General features: G+C 34.5%; 1 protein-coding gene across 1 annotated transcript in view; it reads right to left on the bottom strand.

Annotated features, from left to right (window-relative positions):
• FBN2 (fibrillin 2) overlaps positions 1 to 12,752 on the bottom strand; it is a 150,518-nt gene that overhangs the window by 75,759 nt on the left and 62,007 nt on the right. The window contains exons 19-21 of the mRNA XM_058166657.1: positions 11,029 to 11,154; positions 4,090 to 4,209; positions 1,721 to 1,858 (exon numbers count right to left, since the gene is read on the bottom strand). Coding sequence (XP_058022640.1) covers positions 1,721 to 1,858; positions 4,090 to 4,209; positions 11,029 to 11,154 — 384 coding nt within the window. The remainder of the gene's footprint in view (positions 1 to 1,720; positions 1,859 to 4,089; positions 4,210 to 11,028; positions 11,155 to 12,752) is intronic.

Below are 12,752 nucleotides of genomic sequence, written 5' to 3'. Positions count from 1 at the left end.
GCAGCTGCTGTACAATCCTACGAGGATTTTTTTTATTCATGGAATTATTGACAAATGCCATTTTCCTTTGAATGCAAAATTCTGTATACAAACAAACACACACAAGCTCTGGCAATGGTCACTCATGATGTTATCACCTCACCCACATCATACACTATGTGGGCCTGAAGGCTATTCTGTAAATGCTAAATGTATAACTGCGACTGCGTGGAGGCCAACTGGGACTCTTTAGTATATCATCCATAAACACTTGTAAAGGAGACGTTTTCTTCGCTGCAAATTGGTTCAACATACAAGTGCCTTAAGTTTGCTGATAGTTACATATCCAATCAGATTCAGTGGAAAGTACTTGAAAGACAAAAACTTTTCAGGAATATCCATACATCAGAAATAAGACCTGTAGCTTCACTCCTGGTACTTAAGAAGCTGCCAAAAACTTTGCTTTTTAAAAAAAAGCATTTGGGACATTTTGATATTGCTGTACTACAGATAGTCCTTGGCTTATGACAGATCACTTAGCAACCATTCAAAGTTTTGACAGACCCCCTCCAAAAACTACTAACAGACTAATTTCAAAGTTACAATGGCTGCACACTCCCCCACAGTCCTGGCATCTGGATCACCTTTATAGCCATTTACAGTGTCCTGTGATCACATGACTGTGATTTTTTAAATTTATTTTTGAAGATTTCAGGTGCTTACTTCTGGTTTCCAGCAAAAAAGTTCCCATTGGGTAAAATAGATTGTTTTATTTGATTAATGATCACTATAAAAAATATAGTGTCCTGTCTAACAATCACAATACTGTAACTCTGGCCTCAATTACAGTCTTAAGTCAAGGACTTACTTTAAGCTGCCAGAAGTCAGAATGATTAAAGCAGCATAAATGCACTTGAAATAAAAAATACCAACACATAAAAACTATAGGTAGTCCTCAACATATGACTTGTTACTTAATAACTGTTGAAAATTACAATGGATACCCACAGGCCCTACCTTGGTCACATAATCACATTTTGAGTACTTGGCAACTGGCTTATCTTTATGGCCATTTGCAGTGTCTCGTGGTTATGTGAACATGTTTGTAGGTTTATCGATTTTTTTTCTATAGTTTCTAGCATTTAGTTTTGGTTACCAGTAAAAAAAAACAAAAAACGGCAAATGGGTTAGTGTTCACTTAACCAGTACTGCAAAAGATATAAAAAAATCTGGTGCAGTCACATAATGCCTTCACTTACAACCACAATCACCGACTACTGTAATTCCTGGCTCAGTTATGGTTATAAGTCGAGGACAACTTTTATTTTAATTGAGAACTACATTATAATATTCTAAGAAGGATAAATAAAAAGTTTACTTTAATCTAAGAAATCTAAAAATTGGAATTATGTTTAAAAACATAGGTAAAATGAAAGTATTCCATTATACTCATACATATAAATAATAAGTTTGTTGGTTTATTAAATTTATCTGTACTACCTATCACATCAGATATGACTTTGGACAGCCTAAAAACATTAAAACTAGTATAGATTAAAGTAATAAAACAAAATAACGACAATAATAAATAATTTTAACACAAAGTAAACTGTCGTATACACGTTCTACTGAAGCTGATGTCTTCACACCAAATACATACATACACACACACGTGTGTGTGTGTGTGTGTGTGTGTGTGTGTGTGTGTGATTTAGAAAACATTATGAAGTAGAAATCATACCAAATTCACAACGCTCGCAAGGGCTACCCCAAGCAGCTCCCAGAGTAGCACAGCATTCTGATTTCAGAGTAGCTCCATTAAGGTTCACTTCACAACGATTATCTTGGATGTTCAACCAGCATGTTCCTTTCAGACTATCTACAGTAAATTAAAACACAATAAAGCTTTCCTAATTCTTCTGTGGTAAAGCATATTCATTACAAATAAACACAAAATAACTACTGATCTTATAGAAATTTACTGGCTTGTCAAATTTTGCTGCTATAATACTGCTATAAATGAGGTGATGATTTAAATACCAAAAACATTTGGCAAAATACATCTAGCAATTTTATTTTTTGAAAGCCCTCTCCTTTATGATACTTTCTTTTTCTTTTTCATCATAATTACAAAAACATCCCCCTCTCCCAATTAGGACACAGAATATATATTATAATGGGAGAATATAAAAAATGTATTTATACCTTTGACACCAGGGCAAGGTCTTGAACTTTTACTTTTTTATTTTCAATAATATTAAATTAATGTTTGTTCATTATGTAGCATATTAACACCTTAATACAATTATAAGAGATCAAATACAGAATAGAGAAAGTTGGAAAGGACCTTGGAGGTCTTCTAATCCAACCTCCTATCCAAGCAGAAGACCTATACCATTCTGGACAAATGTCTGTCCAATCTCTTCTTAAAAACCTCTAAAGCTGGTGCACTCACAACTTCTGAAGGTTAGTCATTCCACAGATCAATTGTTCTCACTGTCAGAAAATTTCACCTTTGTTGTAGATTGGATCAAATGGAATGAAGCAAAGGGGTTTTACTCTCTCATGAAAGGCTGTTCTTCTAAAGAACAGATCTGGATGGCCTAACATTCTTCTGTTGTATAGAAGAGCCATGAAAATCAGGATTCTTACTCAGATCTTTGGCATGGGACAGCACAACCCCTTGCTTCATTCTATCTAGCCTGTTCTCCATGCCATCTTTAAATATTATTTATTCCCTTTAATTGGTTCTTCATATAATTTCTTGCTTTCAATTATTTTTCAATTATTGTGAGCCACCCAACTCGCACAGTTCATGAGGAGACCTTATCAGTAAATTAGAAAAATTCTAATTAAAAATTAATTATTATTCTTTTAACAGCAAACAATTAGGATTTTTCTAAATGTAATAAATGTACCAACCGTGAATTACAGCTTATTTTTCTCTGGGGTACATTTAAGATTCACTAAATAAAAGACAAATTCTTTTTGTAACATTATATTCTGAAACTTTTTTTCAGAAGTTTGATAGCATTTTCTTGATGAAAAATGAATTTTAACTAGAATGTCACTAGGTAAGATATTGTATGGAGTTCAGCTATATTATTTCTTGGATATTACCATATACTCTTCTTTTGCTTTTTATTTTCAATAATATTAAATTAATGTTTGTTCATTATGTAGCATATTAACACCTTAATACAATTATAAGAGATCAAATACAGAATAGAGAAAGTTGGAAAGGACCTTGGAGGTCTTCTAATCCAACCTCCTATCCAAGCAGAAGACCTATACCATTCTGGACAAATGTCTGTCCAATCTCTTCTTAAAAACCTCTAAAGCTGGTGCACTCACAACTTCTGAAGGTTAGTCATTCCACAGATCAATTGTTCTCACTGTCAGAAAATTTCACCTTTGTTGTAGATTGGATCAAATGGAATGAAGCAAAGGGGTTTTACTCTCTCATGAAAGGCTGTTCTTCTAAAGAACAGATCTGGATGGCCTAACATTCTTCTGTTGTATAGAAGAGCCATGAAAATCAGGATTCTTACTCAGATCTTTGGCATGGGACAGCACAACCCCTTGCTTCATTCTATCTAGCCTGTTCTCCATGCCATCTTTAAATATTATTTATTCCCTTTAATTGGTTCTTCATATAATTTCTTGCTTTCAATTATTTTTCAATTATTGTGAGCCACCCAACTCGCACAGTTCATGAGGAGACCTTATCAGTAAATTAGAAAAATTCTAATTAAAAATTAATTATTATTCTTTTAACAGCAAACAATTAGGATTTTTCTAAATGTAATAAATGTACCAACCGTGAATTACAGCTTATTTTTCTCTGGGGTACATTTAAGATTCACTAAATAAAAGACAAATTCTTTTTGTAACATTATATTCTGAAACTTTTTTTCAGAAGTTTGATAGCATTTTCTTGATGAAAAATGAATTTTAACTAGAATGTCACTAGGTAAGATATTGTATGGAGTTCAGCTATATTATTTCTTGGATATTACCATATACTCTTCTTTTTGCTTTTAAAAACTATTGTGTAAACACAAATTAAAGAATTCATGTTTTTTTTAAAAAAGAAACCATTAGACTCACCAATACAAATGAAGCCCGTAGAGTCTAGTTTGCTGCCAGATAAACATTCACAGATGAAAGACCCAAGATTGTTCCTGCAAGCACCATTCACACAAGGACTACTTTCACATTCGTTTATATCTATAATCCAGAAGGAAACATGTCAGACTCACTGTATGTTTCTGGAAAATATAATAATGTATGAATCTTGCCATGAACAACATTATGCCAGAATGTCTGGAAAATTCACTGATCTAAGAAAAGAGTTAAATGTCTATAATGCAGAGAATGTATGGCAGGCAGATAACAGTGCCTGCATAATTTTGTAAGTGATAATTTGTTACCTCAAATAACCTAGAAATATATAAAAATTTCAATTGAAGGAGTTTTCCAGAATAACTGTCTTGTGAGAAATCAAGAATACTTTTTAATGGAAGCAGCATGCTCTGTGCAACAATATGTCCAAAAATTGTTTTTTTAAAAAAATGTATGGCTCATAAAGCTTTAAGATATTTTTAAAAATTATAGAAACTAAATGTAATTGTGTTGTGACTCCACTGACTCAGCCAGAGTTGGAAAATAATACTGTATAAGAAGGTGAAGGCTATGTGTGATTGCAATAATCTATATTTTCTTTTTCACATTCTCTTCCATTTTTTCCACAGTTGTTTTTAAGTAGTTCCATATGAGGACATAGCATCTGACAGTTGATATTAATTGCAGTAAGAGATAAATAAGGGGAGTTCTTAGTAACTTTATGGACATTGTATAAATGGTATATGAAAAAGCCTTGAGAAATAGGGTGAAGAGATACAGCCTAGAGAACAATCAGATAAGAGGGTATAGGCCACAGCTGCATAAAGGATGGAGAAAGAGGCTCAGAAGACACCCTCCCTAACTTTACAGGCTTCAAAAGAAACAGTGGAGATTTATACATTCAGACTTTTAAGATTCTGTAAATTAGCATTACAATATAGTAGTAGTTCATCTGGTCTGTTTCACATCTGGTATATGTAAGAAGGTTAACACATTGTTATATGATTTTATTGGCAAGAATACCTGTACCCCTTTTCCAATATGTTGTTCCAACTTCTAGACTGAACATGTCTATAATAGTCTACATGATTAAATGGTACAATGGACAACTTTCAGACATTCAAATTGGGGACAACCTGTAATGGTATGTGAGAATATGTTTGATGAATGAGGGAAGGAGATGTTGTCTAAGGAACAATCAGACAAGACAAGGAAGAGTCCCCAATGGCTTAATGATCAGAGGAAGAAACCTAGAAAGGACCTCCCATTGCTTTTAACTGCCTGATCAATTAGGGCAGATCGTGTCCCATTTTATCTTGAGCTTGTGTGAAATTCTAGACTAGAGGGGGGTGGGAGGAGGATTTATGAGTTTAAAATCCCTGAAACAACCATTTAGAATTCAGAATATTTTGATAAACCTTAAATGACAATGAAAATGGAATACAACAAATTTATTTCTTAATGTACCAGACATTAACACATCTGCCTATCTACCCATCCCTAAACTCTAATAGCAATTCAATCTGGAAAAGAAATTAACTTGGACAAGCTGCTGAAAAGTCTGTTTTATTTAAGCTAAATAAATCTGAATTCCTATAAAGACTGTCTATCAATAAAAATGCTGGCAAATTTCTCAAGAGGGTAGGTAAAAATGGGGAATCTGTATTTATGTCCTGTAGTCATATCTAACCATTAGAAAGTGTGTCTTGTGCCAAGTAGCCTTTTTTTTTGGGTGCCAAATGAATAGAGGTTTTTTTCAGTCTTCTTCTCTCTTCTGCTAACTTTACACATGTTTAGTGTTTAGAAACTGTCATAAATTTAAAAGATTGCCAGGAGTGTGGAGAAAACTTGCCCTTTTAAAATATGTCCACTATTTAAGTGAATTGTAAATGTCTGTGTTATTGTAACTTTATATTTCCAGAAATATTATTAATTATAATAAACCAACCAAGTCCAAGTGGCTGGTGGTGTTAGAACCAACAAGATCTAGGAATATTCCATGGTTAGCATTTTCCCATTCAAGGGTGTTCAGACAAGACTTTTGCAGTTTCATCTGTTGTGCCAGTTACGTCCTAAATTGTGGTGGGCCTTCCAGACACTTGTGCCCTGGTCATCTTACAGCTCAACTACTGCAATGCACTCTAATGAGGCTGCCCTTGAAGACCACTTGTAAGCTTCAACTGGTCCAGAATGCAGTGGCCCAGACAGAGATGGACATGTCACTGTATGCCCATGTGACACCTGTTTTGCAAGTTGTACTGGTTGCCACTTTACTTCTAGGTGCCATTAAAGATGCTGGTTGATTATTTTCAAAGGCTTCCATACTAAAGAGCCTGGTTATTTGAGGGACACCTGTGTCACATAATATCTGCCTGCTTGATTCAAGGGTTGGCACACTGCAGGTTCCTTCCGTTAAACAATGCCATCTATTGGGTGCTAGAAACACACCTTCTTGTAATAGCACCTGCCCTCTGGAATGACATTCTTCTAAAATTCAAGTAGTCCCACCCTACTGGAATTTTGAAAGGCCCTGAAGACCTGGCTTTAGATATGTTATCTTAGCAATCTTTGTACTCTTTTTGTTTTGCGAGGTTTCTTGTTTTAAAGTTAACTATTTCTAAACCAGAAATGCTGGGAGTTTGGTAACGTATAAATTTGATAAATTATGGTTCGTCACATAGTCAACCAAATGTTTAGACTGGATTTGAGTACCCAGATTGCTGAAGGCAAAATACTGACATTTGTAAACACTATGAAGCGGTATGTCTAAGAGCTATTGCTATTTGCCATTTGTATCCACATATTGAATCCTTCCCAAGGACCCAGGATAGGCAGATGTTGATGTCTGATGGTTAGAGGTATCACTGCAGAATGTACGCTGTTCTAAGTAGAGCTTCTACATTATTATTATTTACTAAGGGCAATTGTATGTAAACCTTTTTAAGACAAGTCCTATGGTTTGGAGTGGACTACAGTGTTACATTTTGCAACACTCTATTTTCTTTGTTTTAATGAGCCCTTGTGTATTTTATATATTTGCTACAGCAGTCTAAGAACTTAAAAACATTATTTAATTTTTTTTTTTAAAAATGACAACTTTCATTTCTGTTTCTCATAGATTTAAGCAAGATTATTCAAAATTTTAATACGCTTATAGGAGTTTGCAATCATCTCGATTTCACTTTGCTTAGAACAGGTTTTAGGGAGTTTTTAATCTAATAAAATGTTAAAGAAAAAAAGATTATAAAGATTATAAACAACCTATTTTCCATTGTAATTTCTACATTAAAAGTTTAGCTGAATTTTCTCATTCTACAAAAGTAACTTGTGTTATTTTTTTCTTCTTGAAAGTCAAAGCCAACATCTGAAATGTTCCTTGTGATTACATAACAATGATTTATGTATTGTTGTTTGTGTTCTGGATTCATGTATAACAGCGTGAACATGTTTAAAACTACAGCTGTTCTTTGAAGCTAAATATCAAGATAAACAGATACAGTTAGCATCTCTTTGTTGTACTATTTCAGCCTTCATTTTTTAATAAATTCTCCATAGTACTAAAATATTAAAACACATACGCAACCATCTGAACTCCCAACAAAGCACAACTTCAAATATCCTGCAAACTGATTTCCCTTAGTTATTCCTCCTTGTTGTCTTCTACATGCACCAAATCTACCCTGGAAGTTTTCCCCAACTCTCTGAACCAGATTTGGGGGTCTATAAAGAGAATTTTATCCATCTGGTGGACAGCTTTTAAAACATGACATGCATTACAATGCTAAGCATGTTTATTTAATACAAGCCTCCCAGGGTTCAACAGAATCTGTTCTGTTCCAATTGAACAGAATTGTGTTACATAAAATAATCCTTGCTACAGTGTTATTTGTTGCATCAATATATTTTTACATATATATTTATGTATCCCGATTATTAAACAGAAATGTGATTTAAAAAAAATACTAACAAGATTTTCAATAAGTGTTCAAATTACATTGACTATGATGGAAACTGGCTGTTTAGAGTGAACCAAAATTTAGACATGTAGAAAGAGTATATGTTAACCATAAGGTATGTGGAAATCAGGAGTGAAGTTTTCACTGAACTTTTGGGAAGGCTTTGAGAAGTGCTGCTTTATTGGACATTGATAAAATTAAAGTGTCCCTGGAAGTGAATTGTGAATTCTATGGGCTACAATATGTTTTTATTTATTTATTTATTTATTTTGTCACAACATTATATACAAGCACATATAATGATAGAAAAACAATAGGACAGGAACGGTAGGCACTTTTGTTCACTTATGCACGCCCCTTATAGTCCTCTTAGGAATGGGGTGAGGTCAATGGTAGACAGTTTTTGGTTAAAGCTTTTGGGAGTTTGAGAAGAGACCACAGAGTCAGGTAGTCTGTTCCAAGAGTTAACAACTCTGTTACAAAAGTCATATTTTATGCAATCAAGATTGAAGCGGTTAACATTAAGTTTGAATCTATTGTTTGCTCTTGTATTATTGCGATTGCAGCTGAAGTAGTCTTTAACAGGAAGGACATTACAACAGATGATTCTGTGTGTTAAACACAGGTCTTGCCGGAGTCAGCAGAGTTCTAAGTTTTCTAAACCCAGGATTTCAAGTCTGGTGGTATAAGGTATTTTGTTGTTTTCAGAGGAGCGGAGTACTGTTCTTGTAAAATATTTCTGGACACGTTCAATTGTATTGATGTCAGAAATGTGGTATGGGTTCCAAACAGGCGAGCTGTATTCAAGAATTGGTTTAGCAAATGTTTTATATGCTCTGGTTAGTAGTGTAGTGTTTTTGGAAAAGAAGCTATACAACTCTTAGAGCCTTTTTTGCTATGTAGTTGTAGTGGGCTTGGCACTTAGATCATTTGATATGAAAACTCCAAGGTCTTTTACAGGATGGGGGTCATCTGTAAGGTAATGTCCATCAAGCTTGTACTTAGTGTTTAGTTTTTTTTTCCCAATATGTAAGACTGAGCATCTGCTGGTTGAGATTTGGAGTTGCCAAGTTTTAGACCAATCGGATACAAAGTCAAGGTCTTTTTGAAGGGTAGTAGTATTGTTGGTGGTGTTAAATAGTTTGACATCGTCAGCAAAGAGAACACAATAACTTGAGATATGGTCACAGAGATCATTTATGTATAGTATGAAGAGTGTTGGTCCAAGAACGCTGCCTTGAGGAACGCCACTTTTGACAGGAACAGGATTTGATAGAGCATTGCCAATTTTGACCACTTGTTGTCTGTTTGATAGGAAAGCAGTTATCCAATTGTGAAGAGGTCCTGAAATGCCGTAGGATTTTAGTTTTAGGAGAAGTTTATCGTGTACTACTGAGTCAAAAGCTTTGCAGAAGTCTATGTAGATTGCATCTATTGCTTTGCCTTGATCAAGATTAGTAGTCCATATGTTTTTGCAGTGGAGAAGTTGTAAGTTACATGATAATTTTTTCCTGAAACCAAATTGTTTATTAGAGAGTAGGTTGTTTGTTTCAAGGTGGAATGTAATGGATTGGTTGATGATAGTTCCATTACTTTGCAGGTGACGCACATAGAGAGATTGGTCTGTAGTTTTCAACTAGGCTGGGGTCTCCTTTTTTGAAGATAGGGATGACTGTGGCTAGAGACCAAAGTTTGGGAAGGGAACCAGTCGTGAAAGCTTTATCAAAGATTATGCTTAGGGGTTCTGCTATATTAGTGGAGAGTTTTTTTTAAGAAGTATGCACAAAGTCCATCAGGCCTAATAGATAAAGATGGTTTCAGTTTGTGAGGAGCTTTTTCAACATTATCTTCTGTGAAGTCTATATGTGTTAAGTCGCTGTAATCATTGTTGGTACGATTGGGGAATGTCGGATATGTGCCATCACTGTTAACGAAGACTGAGCCAAAGAATGTGTTAAAGAGGTTTGCTTTAACTGTTCCATTGTTCCATTCTTTGTTAAATAGTTAAATTTAATTAATTAATTAATTAATTAATTAATTAATTAAACTATTGTTTAATAGTTAAATCGTTACATTCCTGCTAAACAGACTACTCTTTATTAACAAAAAAGATTCCAATAGGGCATTTTCAAATTGTTGTAATATGGTATGTAACAGTGATAGCAATTCTTTTCGGCACCAAGTGCCTAAACTGGAACGTGCATGTGTGCATGCCTGCATGCGCCGGAACCCCAGAAACCTGAAGAACAGCTGGCCAGTGTGCATGGCCAGCTGGCACCTAGTCTTCTGGGTTTTGATGTGCACATGTACTCCAGCCAGCTGTTCTTCGCACGTACCAGAGTACTGGAAACCTGAAGACCAGGTGGCCAATGCACACATACGCACTGGCCAGCTGGTCTTTGGGTTTCCAGGACTCCGGCATGTGCCAGAAACCAGAAGAGCAGCTGTCAAAGGCACATGCCTACAAAGAGGACTCTGCGTGCCACCTCTGGAATGCGTGTCATAGGTTCGCCATCACAGGTATATAAGATTATGATTCCAGTGGCTATCATTTCAGAACAAAAAATCAAAAGACACACTTCCAGAATATTGAAGCAAATATTCCATACATCACCATCACAAACAGCATTAGAGGAATAGTTAGTCTGTAAAGTATCTGCCCTTAACAACTAATAAACTGATGCAACTTTATAGTTAGCTCTGAATTTAGCTCCAGATATGCCCTATCTGTCCAGAAATGTTTATCAGAATTTAGTGAATCAGCCTCTAAGATTTGTCTATTTTAATATCTCAAAAATTAAAAAAATAGCTTACAATTAAGAATTGTACAAATGAACAGTTTTGGCACTTTACATTTTTTAAAAGGAACTGTAATCAAGTACTTTACCTCTACTAATATTATCAATTTAAATTAATGAGAAAATTGATTAAACAACAGAATCCCTATTTTTTAATTAAAAATTATTACCTTCGCATGTGTCGGTTTCACTGCTGAATATATATCCTTTTGGGCATACACAGTTGTAACTTCCAGGTGTATTTCGACAAAGGCCATTGTCACATAATAATCGATTCACAAAGCATTCATCAATGTCTAGAAAAGAAATGAATAGTTCAAATTAATTTATATGCTAGAGAATGTGTTCTTCTATGAGCAAGCTATACCTATATCTAATTTTCACATTACTAAGTTTTTCAATCAGACTGTCTCACTTTAGAATATAATTATGAAAAGAAAAGTGTATCTTTTAATCTAATTAGCAATGATGTGCAAAGTTAAGGTTATTATTTTTATTATACAGTACATATTAATCAAACTAGCTTTTATTGCAATAGATACAATCTATAAATACATAAATGAAACACTTTTTCATGAATAGGGTTCATGAGTTCAAATGTAGAAAACTTGACTCAAACAACCATAAGCTTTCCACTAAATATAGTTGACAAATAGTATGTTTAATATATTATGCAATTTAAAGAATTTTGTTTCTAGAACTAGAAATTTACTGAAGAATAGTAAAATTTCTTACGTAGTTTCCTTTTCTATATCGTGTGCTAGTATAGTGACATAGAATTATGGAGACTCCTGCCTGCATATGATTACAACAAATTTTGCGTGATATACCATGGTTTGATTTTTCTCCCAATCTGCTTTAATATAGCATTACAACTCAATATATGTAGGAGAGCCTGAAGGCCCTTTTGTATAAAAGATTCTGAGTAGAGAGAATGGAAGGATCTAGCCAGTAACTAAGAAGAGGAATAAGCTTATAAAAGTTATAAATTTTCCATTTCCTCTGATCCATCACATTTCCTGCTGCATCTCCTGCTTTTCATAAAGGTTATAGATAAAAGATCTTCAAAGGAAATAAATCTTTTGTTCCCTATCTAAACACAGGATTACTAGTTTGTATTTGCTCCATTTTTTCACATGAGAATGTAATATGTAAGTAGTTCTTCAGTACATAGAGAAAAGACTATTTGGAGTCAATTAATTATTTCCCAATAGCATTGCCCTGAACAATTATAAGTGAGACTTCTACCTAGCTATATACCTGAAAAAAATTAAAGACAAATATAATTGGTACAAAAATAAACCAAAAATTTAGATAATAAAATACAAGGCATGATGGTCATTTCCACTGCGCAGCTAAAGAAAGTAGGTACCTATATTGAGTTGCAGTGAGCTACAATGAGATGCATGAGTCACATTAGGGACAATAATGAAGCATCAATTCATACTGCATAGAAAACTATTTCTGATTTTTACAAAGAAAACCTCATGGATAGAAAATATAAAATGAATGACAATATATTGTTGGATGATCAGCTTCTCAGGTTGGATCAGGGGTGGGTTCTACTTACTTTACTACCGGTTCGCAATGGGACCGTGCCCACGCGCAGAAACTTCCTGATAACATCCAGGTCAGTGGGTGGAGCCTCCCACCAGTTTTACTACCTGTTCTTGCGAACCAGTCCGAACCAGGGGCAACCCACCACTGGGTTAGATGGTACTCAATATGGTACTGAAGGAGAGCTCATGATTTTTCAGAGAATTAAAGATCTGGCTAAATTAAAGCCTTCAAGGTATCTAGTTGCCATTCAACAGGCACGAAAGAAGATGAATATGATTTTAAAATTTGGAGAAACATCAATAATCAGTGTTATGCTGATGACACTAACTTGATA

Source organism: Ahaetulla prasina, chromosome 2 (assembly GCF_028640845.1).
Source record: "Ahaetulla prasina isolate Xishuangbanna chromosome 2, ASM2864084v1, whole genome shotgun sequence".
NCBI classification, from domain to species: Eukaryota; Metazoa; Chordata; class Lepidosauria; order Squamata; family Colubridae; genus Ahaetulla; species Ahaetulla prasina.
The sequence above is the reverse complement of the archived record's forward strand: the minus strand, read 5'-3'. Positions and strand labels throughout refer to the sequence as shown.